This window comes from Oryzias latipes, chromosome 16, assembly GCF_053564925.1.
Source record: "Oryzias latipes strain Hd-rR chromosome 16, Olatipes_Hd-rR_3.1".
Classification (NCBI taxonomy): domain Eukaryota; kingdom Metazoa; phylum Chordata; class Actinopteri; order Beloniformes; family Adrianichthyidae; genus Oryzias; species Oryzias latipes.
In genome coordinates, this window is record NC_136252.1 from 10474899 (window position 1) to 10494581 (window position 19683).

Consider the following 19683-nt stretch of genomic DNA (forward strand, 5'->3'; position numbering starts at 1 on the left):
AAAAAAGCTGAGCAGGAATAAAATCAAACGGCTCATTCTTCTGAATAGACTATCAAAAACATGTTTGTCTCCAGGCTGTGCATTAGTTTACTTTGGTTGTACAGTTGGGCTTTTAACAGGGGTATAATTTCCTTTTGAAACCAACCTCCGGGGGTATTTTAAGAAACTGCAATATTTGGGCTATTTGAACATTTGGAAATGGAATGTGGTTTAGGGTCACTTTTAGTTCTGCTGGGGCATCCTTTCAGCGGGGGACCCGCACGTTTTTATCTGTTCTGCTTTCAACTGCTGTCCCTGTAGGGGTAGTGTACATTTGAAACATGATGCTACTTCATGGTTTGAGCAAACCACAAACTTTTTTTCTGTACGGACACTTTGAAAACGATGTTCTCCACAGGGAACTTCTCAGCGGAGCCCAGCAAACACAATGCACCCCTACAGGTTTTTCTCGCCCCTCCAGCATGTGGTGAGAAAACACCGTCCATCACAGGGCAGGGCAGTGTGAGCCTCAAAGGTGGCCACTTCCTGTTATCATGAAACAGTGTTAAATGTAGAAGAAAGGAGACAGGTGGATGGAAACAATGACGCTCTTTTGGTGAATGTTGATCTGCAGCCAAACATTCAGGAATAAATGCATTCAGGTATTTCCCAATCCACCTGTCCTCACTCTTCCCAAATTACCAAATTAAAAAAACAGAATCTTTCAAATAACTAAATAGAGGTTAAAATCATTTTTCAGACTTCAGTAGCCCTTTCGGTCGTCAAACATTGACAACATTTGGTTATATTTAAAGAATATGAAGTATCTGGGAATGAAACTAGGGAGAGAGGTTAAACTAATGCTTTGGTAAACCTTGAGGCAATCCTACAGCAGACAATTATTTATCTGAACAAATGTAGACTCTGAGTGTGTGTGCTTCTGGTTACAGTGATATGAAAATCAGTGTTTTCTACTTAAAGAAAAATTGACAGTCAATCTTGTGCATCTAAGGACTAGGAGGCTCAGGTTTACCTGAACAGATTCTACTGTCCACTTTGACAAGAGTTGAGTGTCTGTATTGGTTTGTGGGCAGGCTTGTAAATCCTGTTTTGTCACATTGTAAACGTTCACATTCCTCCATATGGCAAAGGTCAGTACTTTGTCTTGGAGATCTCAACTGACTGAAAAACCAGAAAACAAAGTGTATGTACAAAGAAGACCTTTTGGATTGCAGAGTTTGTTTCCTGACAATAGAACGATGCAATATACAGATACTTTGGTCCAGATTCCAGCTCAGACGAGGAAAACAAAGACGTTCATGGATCTATTTGTCTGCAGGTGGATGCATCAGAATGGAGCGGAGCAGGGAGACTTTGGTCCACCCATGGCAGTTTTTATGTCACAACTGAGAGCTTTGTCAATTGTATTTGAAAAAAAGAAATATTCAGAAATGCAGATCAAATTTCTTCATATATGTCCTACTTCATGAGAAAAATGCCACAAGAACACGATAAAAACACCAAAAACAATATTCTCATTGTAGTATTTGAATCTTTAGAGTTTATCTTTAACTGGATTAATCCAAATCAACATTTTAAATAAAATTTAATTAATTTTGTTTTTATTAATACAGTATTTATGAACAGTAGTCTTGGCTTTTTTCACGTCCCTCATGGTTAAAAACCAAAACACCTTTACAAAAGGTAAAACCAAACGAGACAAGAGGATTTTCTAATATTTATATTGGTTCATCCCTCCCTTGCAATGCCCAAATCTGTAAAAAACAAACAAAAACCTTTATAATTTCTGCACTACTATCTGAAAGAGACAATATTTAGAAACTGAAGAGAACCTGAAAGAGCCTCTGGTTTCTCATCCTCACTTCGGCTATACTCGTAAGCATTCGTGAAATTACGACCGCAAAGACTTATGGGTTTGGATTTCCCACTATCCGGTCACTAATGGCGGAGGAAACACCGAAATTCCTTCTTTCCTACTGGACTCTGTTTTTTATTTATTTTTTTGCTGAATTTCTGTCGGTTTTGTTGTTGGTCCATTTAGTCACTTCCGGTCCATTTGAGCCTTTAAAAGTGTTTCCTTTGACTCATTTAAAGGGCGGAGTCGTTCTTTCAGCTGACCCGATGACCCACGGGATGCAGCGTCAGAATAGACACGCCCCATGACGTGGGGCGGAACCAGAAGTTTGTGTGCTGTAAACCCGTAAACTGATCAAGGTCCCGAACTTACAGACCCACGGAGCGGTTCTTCCTCCTCCTCACTCAGCTCCGGGTGAGTTCCTGCCGTGAGGGCTCAAACACAGGCGGGTTAAACCGCGGAACCGGTTCCGCCATCCCCGTCAAGACGATTAGAACTTCCTCCCGACAATGATCTCATGTGTTTTTCTCCGCGAGGAAGTTCGCCGGCGGACTGACTGACTGACAGGTGCGCGTGCGCTGCTCAGCCGGTGAACGTAAACACAGCCAAACTCTGAGGCGCGCGCGCTGCTGCCATCCTGTGGAGCCTTCATCAATAACTTTACCCAAAGGAGTCCTCCTCCTCCTACTGTGTTTACATTTTTTTCACATCTTTAGTTTTGATTAAATGTAATGTAAATTTTGTTTTGTCTTGTTTTTGTATTATTTCTGCTTTGATAGCTTGAAATAAACCATTTCCAAATCCACATCCAATGTCCTCCAGCAGGAGATCGAGAGGATCGTGTCCAAAACATTTGGATGAACATCTGCAACATCTGACAGGAGACGAGGTCTCAGAGGAGCAGCGGGCTGTGAGAGCACCAGCAGCTCCAGGTTTTCTGTGGATCTCACTACTGGATCCTGTGTCCTGCAGGTGCGGTAGCTGCTGAGATGGAGCCTTCATCAGGCTGGGATGGGCCTACCTTTCAGCCCCTGGTGGTGCTGGAGCTGGCGTCCAACACCCCACAGGAGGCCGTGGCCTGGCTGCTGAGCAGGATACGAGACGGCCAGCAGAATGGAGGTGTGGAAGGAACGTCCTCCTTTAGGAGCCGTTTTGGACTGAGCATTCATTCATCCATCCATTCATTCATTCGGTGTGATTGATCCTGCTGGTTCCCCAAGGTGCCGAGTTGCTGGTGGAGCAGTTGAGCCCGGGAGCAGCTGATGGTGGAGAAAAGGACAACCCCAACCTTTTTGTGGTGGGGGCGTCGTGGCAGAGGCTGCTTTGTGGAGCGGAGGACTGCGGCCTCTTTAAGGAGTACAGTGACGGCTCCATGAGGGGCTTCACCTGCGCCAACCAGCACAGGTTTAAGGGCTTCACAGGTAATTCACTGTTTTTCAGAGCCGGTGATCATGTTCATCACCCCAAACTGCACACAGTTCATGGGGCGTCCTTCAAAGCCCTAGCGAGAAGGCGTGGTCTCCTTCTCACTCCCGCCTTCTCACGGCTCAGCCCCCCCGTCTGGCAACCATGCAAAGTCCCTTCAGTCACCTGTCATTCCCGTTCTAGTGCTCAGTTTGATCAGCAGATCGTCTTGACCACGTCTACAGCATTGAGTTGCTGTCGTGTGATTGGCTGATTAGAAATCAATGAACAGTTGGGCAGGTGTGCCTAACAAAGTGGCTGCTGAGTGTAGTTGTCTGCTAGTGTCTGCATTAGAATGGAGCGGAGTAGAGAACTTGAGGGCCACCCATCATATTATCCTATGGCATTTCATGTCTGCCATAAAGTGAAAGGGTGTAAAGACAACTGAGTATTCAGGAACTGAGTGAGGAACCTTACAACCGCGCAGGCGCAATTCTAACCGAGCGACCCCGTATTTTACAACTGCAATCCTAACTGAGCCGTGATCCCGAACGGTCAGTTCTCCTTTGCAGCCTCACCAGGATTTGCACTCAGTGTTAAGGGGCGTTTTTTGTCACTTAACACTGAGGGCAAATCCTGGTGAGGGCGCAAAGGAGAATTGATCGCGGAGGATCAAGGCTCAGTTAGGGTTCTGTTTTAGTATGATTTAAATATAGAAATACTCAGAAATGCAATTTCTGAGTATAGAAATTAGATTAGATAACTTTATTATCCTGCAATGGGGAAATTCACTGTATCTGCGGCAGCAAAAAGGACATTCAGAAAGACATTCAAAAATACAGCAGCAAAAGGGACATTTACCAAAAGATGAAGTGATTTACAGAACAACGACAACATTATAGATAAAAGAGAAGAATATCTGCAAACAAACCTGCTTTTTATGACAAAGTTAATTACATTTAAACAAAAACTAAATAAGTAAAAAATGCACACCAAAAAAACAACCGTTAAAGAACAAAAACGATTGAAAACAAAAACAACTGCAATAAAAGTAAATAAATAGATGAAAAACCCCCGTGGGTATGTGGAGTGTCACCGTAACACAGTGTTGTACAGCCTGATGGCTGTGGGGAGGAATATTCCGCCGGTGGCTCCTTCTTCCACTGTGGGGGCAACAGCCTTGAGCTGAAGGAGCTGGTCAGCGCCTCTACAGTTTGGTGCGGGGGTGGGAGGGGTTATCCATGATGGATGTTAGCTTAGCCAACATCCTCTTTATATATGTCCATCATCGTCAATGAAAAATACAACAAGAACATGTTAAGAACACCAGAATCATCGTTCAGAGCACACATCCTAACGGGATGGTGTGCTGAAAACAACCGCGTCCTGAACACCTCCAAGACCAAAGAAGGTCATGGTGGACTTCAGGAGGTCTAAGAAGGTGGTACCCACCCCTCTCCTCATTCATCACATGGAACCTCACCTGGTCACTGCACACATCCCACCTGGTGAAGAAGGCTCAACAGAGACTCCTCTTCCTCAGGACACTTAGGAGGGCTGGACTCTCATCACAACTTCTAGAAAACTTCTACAGAGCCACCATAGAAAGCCTCCTCTGTCTAGGTGCTACGGTGTGGTACGGGGGCAGCACCGCTCAAGGCAGGAAGGACTTGTGGTGGTGAAACCTGCACAGAAGCTTGTGGGAGGACCTGTCCCATAACTCGACTCAGTGTACGACAGCCGGGTCCGACGGGGGGCTGGTCGTACAGCTGCAGACCCCTCCCACCCACCCGGGACACCAACTCTTTGTACCACTTCCCTCTGGAAAGAGAAACCGGACCTTCAGAACTGACACCAATAGACTGAGAAACTGCTTCTTCCCTAGAGCTGTGAAGTCCACCACCCCCTCTCCCACAGACTGAACATAACCCACTAACCCCTACCAATACACTGTGACATGCTCTGGTTGCACTTTAAATTTGTGTGCAATAATCGATCATATTTTACTGTACAGTCTTTCTTACTTGTGTGGGTATTTGTTAAAGAGCTACGCACTGTATGACAACAATAAAAAGATTCTGGTTTCATGGGAGCAGGTCTTTAAGGAGCAAAGAAGTGTTTTCGACATGTGACAGAGAGGAATGTTTGAGAGAGAGTCAGTACTGATGGATGTGGAGCAGAGGATCTGGTAGTTTTCCATCATAAAATGTCCTTCACAGTCGGATAACGAAGAGAATGGACAGTAATGATAGTTTTCTCTGCGGCCTGGTACCCAGTGACCCACAGACCAGTACCGTCCGCTACCCGGAGTTTGGACATCACTGGCCTGGAATGTGGCTGAGTTCATTCCTGATTAGTTTGGTTTTGTCGAGTTTTTGCAAAGATTGAAGTCTGCGCTTTGCTAGTAGTTTTCCTGAATGACAAAATGACAAAGATCCTCTCTGAGCAGCTCTCAAGCGTGTGCCATGAATGCCACAGCGGCTGTTTGCTCACAGACCTGCTCTGTCCTTTCAGGGGCTGGAGATGACTTCCTCAGCATGGCTGAGTGTCAGTACATCATCAAACACCAGCTGGAAGCTCTGCGAGCCAAAGATGAAACTCATGTTCCAGGATACAGCCAGGCCAAGCTCTACCCGGGCAAGTCCATCAGTAAGTCTGCAGCCCCCCACAACAGCCTCCATGGGAAATGCCCCCTGGTGGCCAATAAGCTGAAGTGGACCCTTGCATGTTGACTCATGAAGTGTCTCTTGCTTGAAAAAAAAAGAGATGGGTTTAGTTAAAGGTTGTTTCTCACTAGAACTAGGATGTCATTTGAGCCAAGTGGATGGGTGGGGTTCTGTGTGACAGATGTATTTAGCATATGGGGGCACATTTCTCCTCTTTGCACTCTTTGCAGCTAACAAAATCTGGGAATGATGACAAAGACGACTGTAGGAAGTGAAAGTGATGATGCTGTATTTTTACCTTCAGTTCGCAGATTGCAGTCCAAAGGAATCCTAGTGCAGATGTTTCCCCTTCATGACAAAGAAGAGCTGAAGAGACTTTCCTTCTCCTGGTATCGAACCGTCAGGCTGTCCCTTCAGCCTCTGGGTGGGTGGAGTCTCGTTTCTTCTGCTTCTGATTGGCTGTTGGTGGAATGCGGGACCCGAGTCACGGCTTGTTTGACCGTCATGTTTCCTTCATGCTCCTCTTCCAGATGCCATCAGACGTTACTTTGGGGAGGGCCAGGCGCTGTACTTTGGTTTTCTGGAGTACTTCACCATTGCACTGCTGCCCATGGCCGTCCTGGGTGTGCCCTACTACCTCTTTGACTGGGAGAACTACGACAAATATGTGCTGTTTGCTGTTTTCAACCTGGTGTGGTGCACAGTTCTGCTGGAGGTACGGACCCCGCCTCCACAGGCCCCCACCATGCTGCACCGCACCGCACACACCTGTAGTTCTGTGATGTCTTAGCATCCCTACAGCAAGTCTTGGTGTTACATGCAGGACACCAAGTTGATATCCACTCCAACAGCAAAATACCGTAAAGGTTTACTACATCCACGCCTGCAATCAAAGCTGACGGACTCCTATAACTAGTTTAGCTGTGGAGCTGTGCGTGCAGATGAACCAGAGTCCAAACACAAACATGAATGCAGCGATTAGCACACCAGCTCTTCCTTTGCTGCTTTAGGACATCCAAAAAAAGGATTACACCTCTTTATGGGGCTTTACATGTTTGATTGATAGAAGGAGAAATAAAACAATAACTTTACAATGGTTTCCACTCAAAAACCAAAAGTAGCTGGGATAGGCTCCAGCAACCCCATGACCAAAGGGATTCAGCGAGTTCTAAAGATGGATGGATGGATGGATGTCTATGCTTTGTGTGAAGAGCAAGGCTGACGGTCTAAATTGAAGGTTTTCTGCACTAACGGAACATAATAGTGAAAATGATCTCATTAATGGTGATGAGCCTCAGACAGACATTAGACTGATCTCTGTTACTGTCTCCCTCTTTCATTCTTCAGCCTTTAGACTTAGTATCAGTGAAACCGTCTTTGGCTTCAGAGTTTACTTATTTCTTTTAGCAGAAAGACACAAATCAGGAACAACTCTCTAGAAGCTAAACGCAGAGCGAGTTGAGTTGTGTCCGAGAACAGGATGCTGCACAACAGTAAAGACAGAGAATAAGCACCAGAACAATCAACATAGTCAAAGGTCAAAGGTTGCAGACCAGCCTTTGTTCTTTACCATTCAGAAAACATGCTAAGATTCCTGGGAAGTTCAGTCTGAAACCCAATCGCTGTACTTCTGTCTGTATTGTGTAAGAACTGAGATTAGGATTGTTTTCTGGAGAGAGCCTCATATCTCTTGGTCATAAAACGCTTCAGTTTGTGTTGGGAAGGATTATCTAGATGAAGGCGATCCTGAGGTCAGCAGGTCAAACTTGGAGAAAGACCCACATTTGACTGAATCAGTGAGCGGTCATTTCTGTCCCAATGGCTCCTGGTCCTTTTCTTGTCCTTCTTTTAGGACGGCTCACGTCTTTGCTCCACCTACTGCTGGCTGAGTATAAATGCAAGACTGGAGTAACAGATCAAACCCTCTCTTCCTCAGGTATGGAAGCGGTACAGTGCTACCTTAGCCTACTGCTGGGGCACACTGAGCAGGAAGAAAGCCTTTGAAGAACCTCGACCTGGCTTTCACGGCGTCCTGGGTTTGAACCCCGTCACGGGCCGCAAGGAGCCCGTCTTTCCCAGCGTCAGCCGCCAGCTGCGGATCTACCTGGTGTCTCTGCCTTTTGTGCTGCTCTGCCTGTACCTGTCTCTGTATGTCATGATGATCTACTTCCAGCTGGAGGGGTGGGCGCTCTCGGTGTACGACGAGGACCCCACCCTGTGGACAGAAGTGCTCACCTACATCCCCAGTATTGTCTACGCGGTGGTGATCGAGGCCGTGAACCTGCTGTACAGATACGCTGCTGAGTTCCTCACCGAGTGGGGTGAGGCGTCACGTCTGCTCCTGAACACGCGTCTGTCTCCAAAGGCAGCCGATTGGCTCGTGACCCGGGGGTCCGTGTTGGGCTGAGCTCTGTTCTTTTCTGTTTTTCCTTCAGAAAACCACAGACGGGAATCATCATACCAGAACCATTTGGTCCTTAAAGTATTAGTTGTGAGTGGAAGGAATTCCTTCTCTGGATCTCTGCCTCCGTCTTCACGCATCATTTTCCTGACATGTTTGTTTGTTTCAGTTCAACTTCTTCAACTGTTTCGCCTCACTGTTCTACATCGCCTTTGTCATGCAGGACATGCTGCTGCTCAGACAGGTCGGTCCACCGGGTTTTTGTTCTTTCCGCTCAACTATGGAGGGATTTTTGTGCCATTATTCCAAGCATAGCAATCAGTGATTGGTCAGACGTTCTTCCAATCACACACAAACCTGATCCAGTCTGTGATTGGCTGGAAGAATTTCTGACGCATCAACCTCCATGTCCATGTCTGTGATTGGCTGGCTTTCGTGGCACGTTTGTAATGCGGTTCCCGTCTCTGTTTTCCTGCACAGAAGACAGAGAATTTCTCCCCAGGGAAAATAGTTTTGATTGCAGTTACAGTGGTGGACAACATTGTTGGTAGCCCTCAGTTAAAGAAAGTAAGTCCACAATGCTCACTGAAAAGACTTGAAATGTTCAAAAGTAACAATAAATTAAAATTTATTGAAAATTAAATAATCAAAATCAGCCATTACTTCTGAGTTGTTGATTAACAGAATTATTTAAAAAAAAAAAACTAATGACAAAGGGCTGAACAAAAATGATATTCCCCATAACTTAATATTTTGTTGCCCAACCTTTTGAGGCAATCATTGCAATGAAACGGTTTCTGTATTTGTCAGTGAGCCTTCTGCACCTGTCCACAGGTATTTTGTTCCACTCCTCATGAGCAAACTGCTCCAGTTGTCTCAGGTTTGATGGGTGTCTTCTCCAAATGGCATGTTTCAGCTCCTTCCACAGATGTTTAATGGGATTCAGATCTGGGCTCATAGAAGGCCACTTCAGAATAATCCAACGCTTTTCTTTGAGCCATTCTTGGGGTTTTTGGCTGTGTGTTTTGGATCGTTGTCCTGTTGGAAGACCCATGACCTGCGACTGAGACCAAACTTTCTGACACTAAGCAGCACATTTCTATCCAGAATGCCTTGATAATCTTGAGATTTCATTTGACCTTGTACAACTTCAAGACACCCTGTGCCAGATGCAGCAAAGCAGCCCCAGAACAGAACTGAGCCTCCTCCATGTTTCACAGTAGGGACAGTGTTCTTTTGGTTGGATGCTTCATTTTTGAGTCTACGAACATAGAGGTGATGTGGCTTAGCAAAAAGCTCCAGTTTTGTCTCATCTGTCCAAAGGACATTTTCCCAGAAGCTTTGTGGCTTGTCAACATGCATTTTTGCAAATTCCAGTCTGGCTCTTTCATGATTTCCTTTAAACAGTGGTGTCCTCCTTGGTCGTCTCCCATGAAGTCCACTCTGGCTCAAACAACGATGAATGGTGCGATCTGACACTGATGTACCTTGATCTAGGAGTTCACCTTTAATGTCTTTGGAGATTTTTCTGGGTTTTTTGGATAGAGTTCCAACTATCCGTCTCCTCAATTTGTCATCCATTTCCTCTTCCGGCCACGTCCAGGGAGGTTGGCTACTGTCCCGTGGGTCTTAAACTTCTGAATAATATGAGCCACTGTCGTCACAGGAACTTCAAGCTGCTTAGAGATGGTTTTATAGCCTTTACCTTTACGATGTTTATCTATAATTATGTTTCTAATGTCCTGAGACAACTCTCTCCTTGGCTTTCTGTTGTCCATGTTCAGTGTGGTCCACACCTTTTCACCAAACAGCAACGTGTCTATTTGTCTCTCTTTAAATAGGCAGACTGACTGATTATGGGTTTATAAACAGCTGTGATGTCAATTAAAGGACATACCTGAGTTCATCATGACCCCCTGGGCAATTAGTTCTCAGTCTTTTATGGAGGTACCATCATTTTTGTCCAGCCCTTTGTCATTAGTTTGTTTTTTTAAATAATTCTGTTAATCAACAACTCAAAAGTAATGGCTCATTTTGATTATTTAATTTTCAATAAATTTTAATTTATTGTTACTTTTGAACGTTTCAAGTCATTTCAGTGAGCATTTTAGACTTTCTTTCTTTAATTGAGGGGTACCAACAATTTTGTCCTCCATTGTATTTTCGAGTTTCAAAAGAATTTGTCTGTTTTAGGTGCAAAATAATTTTTGGGGAACACAAAGGTTTTAAAGTTTTACACTCAAAACGGTGAGTGTTGCGCCTGAGTAATGGCAGGAAAATCCCTCCATACTTTATCCCAGTGTTTTTCAACCTTTTTTGAGCCACGGCACACTTTAACCTTGACAAAAATCCCGCGGCACACCAGCATCCGGTAAAAAAAAAAAAAACAGAAATTCATGGTCTGTAGTGATCGACAGCCCGCCCGCAATCTCACGTGCATTTTTGTGCTAATTGTGGCCGGAAAAGCAGGAAGTTGCGGCTGTTTTTTCTAAGAGATGAAATGAAAGTTAAATTAGAAAAATTTAGAAACTGTTTGTTTGTTGGGGTTTCAAGGCGTTTCGCAAGGACAACTCATTGTGCGCTGGGACACTGGCTCTTTAAGCCAATGCATCATGGGAGATGTAGTGTGAAAAGTGCCGAAAACTTGCAGAAAGACTGGCGTCTCTGAGATTTATTGTATTGTCCACTTGTTTCACGGTCTGACACCGGACTCTGTGGAAAGCTACACCGCTAAAGAAGAGCTTTAGCCGGTATTTTTGTTAGAACTGAGCGACTTTATCAGCAGAATTAAGAACAAGGAAGTGAAGACTTTAAGCACTTCTGATTGGTCAGACTGATGACATGTGATTAAGCCTTCAAGAATGATTGGTGGAGACAGTTAAAGGGACGGGACTTTTCCGCAAACTGTCATAGCTGCAGGGAAATCGCGGTAACGTAATCCTTATCAAAATGTCTTTAATAGAATTAAATAAACACAAAGAAAAAGTAATTTTAAGATCTTTCATATTCCTAACTACTCAGTGTTTTATCAGGGCCTGTTTGGATGAACAAAGAGCTGATATCCTGGAGATGGGAAATGTTTTTAGATCAGTGAATGATTAATGAGGGCAATTTCTCCACGGCACACTTGACCATCTCCCACGGCACACTAGTGTGCCGCGGCACACTGGTTGAAAAACACTGCTTTATCCGTTCTCTGCTTCTGCATTAAAATTGGTTTGTTTTTACTTTGAGTTTTGCATTTGAACTATTAGCCAGAACGATGTTGTCCTCATGAATGAATTTTGCACTTTCTAACTCTCTCTAGTCTCTCTCAATTCTCATAACAGTTCCAGGGTTTTTGTGTTTTTGGCAATTTTTTGTCACTGATTGTTGATTTCTGTCAATCCCGTAAGACTGACAGAAAGTTTACCGTAAAGAAAAGTTTTGGGTTTCCTGGTTTGTTGTAGCTGCACTGCAGTGTCTTCAGCTCATGTCCCACCAGGGATGTTTCAGGAACAGATTGCTTCTTGGCTAATTGTTTTTATTTTTATTTTTTTTGTGAAACTACAGAGATACACATTAATAAAGGCTTTCGCAGATTTGTTGAAAACAGTCTTTTTTTATTGTAAAATAGTGTTTCTCCTCCACCGTAGAGCCTGGCCACCCTGCTAATCACCAGCCAGGTTCTCAATCAGCTCATGGAAGCCTTCCTGCCTTACTGGCTTCAGAGACGACGCAACAAAAAAATGATTCGCAAAGTTCTGAGGCGAAGAGCCATCGAGGAAAAAGAGCTTCCTCTAGCAGAGCAGGTCCGACTGGAGGCTGATATGAGCACATACCTGGTGAGTCCAAGTACCTTCAGAAAACCAAAGGATTGTTTGAAAATAAAATGGACTTGTGTGTGTGTGTGTGCACCTCCTTCTGTGTAGGGAACATTCGATGACTACCTGGAGCTTTTCCTCTTGTTTGGATACGTCAGCCTGTTCTCCTGCATATACCCGCTGGCTGCTGTGCTGGTGGTGCTGAACAACATCACTGAGGTCTATTCTGATGCCTTCAAGATGTGTAAACTGTTCAAACGGCCCTTCGCTGACCCCGCTGGAAGCATAGGAGTGTGGCAGGTGGGGTTATTTAAAGTCTTACAATTCCAAAGTCAATGCAATTTGACTTTATATTAAAAAAAAACACTGCAGAAGCCTCAATCTGGATAAAAATAACACAAATCTGCAATAAGTAAGAGATATCATCGGATTTACCTACAGACCCAGTCCAATGAGAATGTCAGACCCCACCTTGACTTCTAAGTGGGAGAACTTCCAAAATCACATGTACTTCTCATTTTCCAAAAGTACCGTCTGTCAGTGAACATTTCAGCCGTTGTTTCATAATTTAACTGGAAATGTGACGTCAGTGTTCTTGGTAAGATTCTGAGTTTTCCGAATCGTTATTGAATTTCATTCACTCTCTTGGAGTACAGAGGTTCTGGAGTGAAGCAGGAGACTAAAGGGGGGCCGGGGGACCCCATATTAGCGGATCATCTCCCACAGAACCCTGCAGGGAACAAGATCGAGCGCCTTCATTAAATCCACATGTGGAATGGATTTACAAACTCCCTCTGTGTCAGGTGTAGAGCTGGTCTGATGACCTGGATGACAACAGCCCTGTTCCTCCTGATCAGAGGTTTGACGATTGGCTGAATTCTGAAGGAGACTTTCCCTGGGGGGCTGAAGTCTGATTCCCCCGTGTAGTTGGATTACTCCCTTCAGTCCCCCTTCTTAAAAAGAGGAACCATTGTATTCCAGTGCAGAGGCTCTGTCCCAGACCACCACACCCAGTAGAACACTGAAGAACCCCTCCAAAAGTCTCCAATAAAGCCGTGTTCTCCTTACTGTAAGCGTGTCCCTGACCTGGAGGCACAGGGCCACGACCCTTTCATTCACCAGAGTGCACCACACCAATGCACTGCCCCCTCACCGCAGGCACCTCCAGAGTGGAGGAGAGTCCGACCCCGCTTGACAAATTAGGTTTCAGAGGCCTCCCACACAAGCTGCCGGAGGCGGGGGACACCCCTGGACGGGTCGCCAGGAAAAGCGCTAACCCCTGAGCCTGGACTGAATCCCCCAAATCTGACTGGGCCGAGTCCATCCCAGTCCCACAGGAAGGGGCCCCGGTCACGTCAGTCTGGGTGACATTTTTTAGCATGCTCATCTAGGACCCGTCTGCCTCGGGATACCCTTTAACGAGCAACTGCCCCACATGGCATAGCCCCAGGATCACACAAGCCCTTTAATGGAGGTTTATAGGAATAAGAGGCTGACAGCATTTTTTATAATTCAATTTCATCATAAATGGAATACTTTTAGTCAAAGCTTATTGTTGTCACATCGCAACCATTCATGCTAATACTATTGCAGTTCAATGAAAGTAATGATTTTAAAGGTTATAAAACGTCCTTTCAGGCAGATTCAGGGCTGGAAAAGTTTGAAAATGGGAGTTTTTGTTCTAGAGGTTCTCCATTTGGAAGAGGGTTGAGTCCAGAGAAATGTGCTCCATTGCTGGAGTTTGTGACTGATTCTGCTCTTGTGTCGGTGCAGCTCGCCTTTGAGACCATCAGTGTGATTGCTGTTGTCACCAACTGTGCACTGATCGGAATGTCACCACAAGTCAAAGCGTACTTCCCTGAGTCGGCCACGCAGCTCATCCTATGGACTGTGGCCGTTGAGGTAACAGACATGAACACACACACACACATGTCTGCACATACACACACGCGCACACACACACACACAGCCACACACACACACGTGTCTGCACATGCACATACACATACGTTTAGACACAGACTTCCTAGTTCCTCTGCATTTGCAGCAAACACACGGGTTTGCATAAATGTGGAAGTTTACCATGCAGTCCACTACACTTGATGTAATTGTGTTACCATATTTTGCTGTGAAGACGAGCATTGGTGCATAAAGAATGGAGACCCTCTGAGGGACAAAGCCTGGGACAGTCTTTAAATTCACCGGGAAAACCTTTAACTCTCTTGTTCGGTGATTTGGGAAATAAAGGCAGACCGCCATGACCGCCGTGGTGCTGCAGAGAAGACATTGATAAAACACTCAACACAGACTCCTCATCTGACTCCTGATCGTTGTGCTTCTGTCTTTGCAGCATCTTCTGCTGGGGTTCAAATTCATCCTGGCCTTCCTCATCCCAGATGTCCCCAAACACATCCGGGTCAAACTGGCCCAAATAGAGTTTGAGTCTCTGGAGGCTCTGAAGAAAAAGGTGAAGCATCTCCTGGTGGTCTTTAAGCTACACAGAAAGGGTTCTGAAGCCTAAACCTTCCTTTGTGCTGAAGCGAAGACGAGTCTTAGAATGAAGCTTCAAAGTGTCTCCACCACGCTGCTCCTTCCAAGAACTCAGCACACCTAACACACCTTACCTGAAAGCCTCACTTATTTAGTTGTAATCTCTGATGTCTGATGGAGCGTGGACCTCAGCAGCTGCTGTTTATCCCACAGAAACAGCTGATCGAGCTGCAGGTCCGTCAAATCTGCTTGACAGACCAGCAGAGCCCATCAGACCCTTCTGACCAGTTTTGCCGTGGAAACTGCCTGACTGTATAAGAACTGGACTGAGTACCCCCCCCCCCCCATAACAGCTGTTATTCAGTCATTCTAGTGGTCAGAATAATCATTCTGGCTCTGATACTTTTTTAACATGTTCATAATAATTACATATTTTTGTAAGCAAAGTTATTCACGTTATAAACTGACCAGATGCCTCAGTAAATGCAGGTGGTCTAACGTTGATAATCGACAGATTTCGTGTGGGGGTGGGGCCCTGTAACAAGCTCACTTCTGATTGGCCAGCATGGTTGCCATAGAAATGATGATTCAGACCGACTCGGACCAATCACACATGGCGGCATCCGCATCGCAGAGAAATGGCGACTGCGTTTCCTTCCGGACGTAAACCATTTTCTATGGATGATGTCACACGCACAACCACCCCACCTGCACAGAGCCAACCAACACCTGCACAGAGCCAATCACAACACCTGCACAGAACCAACCACCCCACCTGCACAGAGCCAACCACCCCACCTGCACAGAGCCAACCACCCCACCTGCACAGAGCCAACCACCCCACCTGCACAGAGCCAATCACAACACCTGCATAGAGCCAACCACAAGACCTGGGGGGTATTCCAGAAAGCAGGTTATGCTAGCTCCCACGATAAGTTTGAGGCTAAGGAAGTTGATAACCTCAGCTTTTGGTTCCAGAAATGGAGGTATGTTTCAGGGTAGGTCAAGTTACCATGGCAACTCATGCTCTGAACATAACCTGGTCTGGAGCAGGTTTAGTTGAAGCTTAGTTTGTTTACAGAGAGGTGAAGCAGCATGGCGTGTCCATTTAAAGATGACTTAGTGGATGAAAAAGCTCAGATAATACTTTTTCCACCATGAGAGGATGATAAGATCACATATGGATGTTGGAAAGATAAACTTTTTTACTTTGATCTAACTTCATTATTTGCTTCAGTTAAGATAAATCTTTTTTTTGTTAGGTCACCTTAAAAATAACACGTAGTTTTCAGACAATTATTTTCCTTTCGTTCAAATTAATTCAATTAAGTAGGTGTAGCTTTGGTGCTGCCGTTAGATCGGCACCGCAAGGGATTCTGGGATATCATTCCCTTTGCCTGTCTGGACGGATTTGGGTTTAAGTGTGGGTTTTTTACAAAATGTCTTTAGTTGTATAGCTGTTTTACTGTGTTTTGCCGAGCTATTTTGTCCTACTATGCTTACGTCTCTGCACCATGAGTGAGAGTAAGGGAGAGGATGATGAGTTTAAATAGTACCCCTACCACCTAAACATGTTATGACAGTGATGGTAAATTCTTTAATGAATTTTTGCACTCCGTGCATTTTTTTCCCGTTCTTTTTATTGTTATAAAAATGAGAATATCTGCCGGCTCAAACTTAGACATATGAAAGTTCAAGAAATATAAGTAATTAAGATGGAAAAAAGATTAATGGAGTAATTTGACATTTAGTTAGATAAATACGTAAATTTGAGTTGTATAAACAATTATTGAGTTTGAATTAATTTAACTAAATTATTTAAATTATTTTTCAGCCATGTTACTTTTTTGATGGACTTGTAATTTTTTTCCGCCGTCATTAAAATCTCAGACTCCTTCTCACTTAAGCACAGCGCTTTTTTTTTTTTTTTCACCACGCGTTTCCATGGTGACTCCAGAAATCGGCGATCTATTGAGAATGTCTTTATGTACCGTGCGTTAACCCAGGGTTACCAAGTCGAGCGTAATTACGCCAACTCATATCCGGTCTTTTGGAACCGACATACCCAGAGTAAGCAAGTTCAGGCGGATTTCAGCCAGAGTTCAGGCTTAAAGTCAGGCTAGTTTAAACATGCTTCCTGGAATACCCCCCTGCACAGAGCCAATCACAACACCTGCAGAGAGCCAACCACAACATCTACACAGAGCCAACCACAACACCTGCACAGAGCCAACCACAACACCTGCACAGAGCCAACCACAACACCTGCACAGAGCCAATCACCCCACCTGCACAGAGCCAACCACACCTGCACAGAGCCAAACACAACACCTGCACAGAGCCAACCACAACACCTGCACAGAGCCAACCACAACACCTGCACAGAGCCAATCGCAACACCTGCACAGAGCCAATCACCCCACCTGCACAGAGCCAACCACACCTGCACAGAGCCAAACACAACACCTGCACAGAGCCAACCACAACACCTGCACAGAGCCAACCACAACACCTGCACAGAGCCAACCGCAACACCTGCACAGAGCCAATCGCAACACCTGCACAGAGCCAATCGCAACACCTGCACAGAGCCAACCACACCTGCACAGAGCCAAACACAACACCTGCACAGAGCCAACCACCCCACCTGCACAGAGCCAATCGCAACACCTGCACAGAGCCAACCACAACACCTGCACAGAGCCAACCACCCCACCTGCACAGAGCCAATCGCAACACCTGCACAGAGCCAACCACACCTGCACAGAGCCAATCGCAACACCTGCACAGAGCCAATCGCAACACCTGCACAGAGCCAATCGCAACACCTGCACAGAGCCAAACACAACACCTGCACAGAGCCAACCACCCCACCTGCACAGAGCCAATCGCAACACCTGCACAGAGCCAACCACACCTGCACAGAGCCAATCGCAACACCTGCACAGAGCCAATCGCAACACCTGCACAGAGCCAATCGCAACACCTGCACAGAGCCAACCACACCTGCACAGAGCCAATCACCCCACCTGCACAGAGCCAACCACACCTGCACAGAGCCAACCACAACACCTGCACAGAGCCAACCACAACACCTGAAGCCCTGCAGGAGTGAATAGCAGTGAATAGCATCACTGCTGTGAACTCTGGTGCAAACCACCATGACAGTTTTGTGTGGCAGGAGTGAACAGGTCCTGCAGACGGTACAAAGACCAAACCCCCACAGGTCAGAGGGTGGTGGTCTCAGCACAGGTGGGGGTGTTTGCAACCTGCTTCTGTATTTGCTCCTGACAGGAGGATGTACATTTGTAATGAGCATTATCCCCTCCTCCCTGGTGTACAGATACATGAGGTGTCAGGCGTCCAGAGCAGTGATCTCATGAACATGATCCTATCTGTGTTACAGAAAATCCTGGAGGCCTCTAAGCCTGATGCAGAGTAAGGAGGGGGGCGGGGCTCTCGTCTCGGATGAGGAATCACACCAACCGAAAGACGTGTGTTCTGACTGAACTGCACCCATCCGGGACTTTGGGACTGTTCTCGCTGGGATTAACGAAAAGGACGGAGGGATTCATCTGCTGTTACTTTACTGCAGGGCTGCGTGTGGAGGGTGGAGGAGGGGGGGTATAGGGGGGTGGGGGGTTGCTGGAGCACAATAACAAAATGAAATCCTTTCCCGGTTTGTGTTGAATGTAAAGTGGGGATGGGGGGTGAAGGGGGTGGGAGGGTCACCTCGATGGACGGGAACCTTCTGGACTGAACGCTGCAGAGCTGCAACGCGGCTGAAGCTTCTGCGACTCTGAAGGTCCCTCAGATCCCACCGGGGGAGGGGGCCAGCATGAGCATGTCCATTTTATCCTAATAAAGCTGCTGAAGTCTCCTTCTGGAGCTGAATCACATCTGTGACTGTTGTCGGGGTCTGACCTTCAAACCAGACGCCTGAAGGGTTGCGTTTTCCAGAACTCTGCCGGCTCCGTCCGGTTCTGTTTAATGAGACACTCCAGGATCCGTGTGAAGTTCTTCCTAAAAACAGGCGGTATGAACCGAGGACCTCCAGGAGCCTGTGTCTCTTCTGTGCTGTGATAGATTTTTGAGTCCACTCGTCTGTGAGCTCATCTGTAACTTCAGTCCCTCCGAAGAGACGTTTTTCCCCTCCAGGGCTCCACAGAGAGCAGAAGATGACCTCCCACCCTGTGGGGGAGGACGAAACGCTGAGAGGAAGATGTCCCTCTAGCCCTTGTGCTGTCTTGAGGGTCCAAATGACCCCACCCTTACACTGACACATTATCCCTAACATGACAAGGGTGGAGATGATTTCATGTCATCCATGGACGAAAAAAGACTCAGGGCATTGTCTTGTGGGGTCCAGATGACCCCACTCCCTACGTGAACGTGCCTCCAAGGCACGTTCACGTAGGGAGTGGGGTCATCTGGACCCCACAAGATAACACAAGGGCTAGTTTGGAACAATCAGAAGTTCCTGCAGGATAGAAGCACAATCATCAGAATAGAAGACAGGCAGAGCTTGAACCAGACTGGAGTGTGAGCAACAACCAGAGACGTTCTCCAGGTGTAGATCAACTGATGGCTGAACCGACCTGAAGATGCTGCTGCTGCTGTGTGTGTGCTTTTCTCTCTCAGATCACACATGCATCAAAAACCACAGTGCTTTGGTCCTCCACACATTCACCTCGCACCAGCTGGGTGTGCAGTCATGAAAAGGCAAGAGCCAGGGGAGCATCAACTGTTCTCAGTTTCAGGGTTCTAGACACATGCTTGGAAGAACCCAGGATGCTGATTGTTGGGGCAAAGGTCAAACCTCTGGTTGAAATCCCCTGGCCTTTGCAAACCATGCTTGTGAACGATCCATGACACGGTCAGGTCTCAGCTTTTCCAAAGGAGGCGGAGCTTGCTGTAAATTCTGCGGAGGGGCCGGAACTTTTGCACACGGCCTTATTTTGTTTTCTGTTATTCTGAAATGGAAATAAAGCATAATTTTTTTGGGATGTATTATGAGGATGACTCATCTGATGGCTTATGAAGACTTCTTCCATTTTTCCTCAA

The 19683-nt window shown here is 46.0% G+C and overlaps 1 protein-coding gene across 7 annotated transcripts; it reads left to right on the plus strand.

Annotated features, from left to right (window-relative positions):
• The first annotated feature begins 1934 nt into the window (after nt 1-1934).
• ano10a (anoctamin 10a) lies at nt 1935-18499 on the plus strand. Of its 7 annotated transcripts, none has more exons than XM_078933412.1 (15): nt 1935-2422; nt 2678-2744; nt 2828-2974; nt 3076-3276; nt 5774-5908; nt 6230-6349; nt 6456-6640; nt 7862-8246; nt 8361-8416; nt 8496-8570; nt 11962-12150; nt 12238-12429; nt 13903-14031; nt 14480-14596; nt 18026-18499. In XM_078933412.1, the coding sequence occupies exons 3-15, from the start codon at nt 2845-2847 to the stop codon at nt 18059-18061; spliced, it is 1950 nt and encodes a 649-aa protein (XP_078789538.1). In that variant the 5' UTR covers nt 1935-2422; nt 2678-2744; nt 2828-2844; the 3' UTR covers nt 18062-18499. The 7 variants fall into 7 exon arrangements, with proteins under 7 accessions (XP_078789538.1, XP_023819990.1, XP_023819991.1 ...); XM_023964222.2 differs by having other exon boundaries at nt 2681-2744; XM_023964225.2 differs by having other exon boundaries at nt 1946-2269.
• Nucleotides 18500-19683: the final 1184 nt, after the last annotated feature.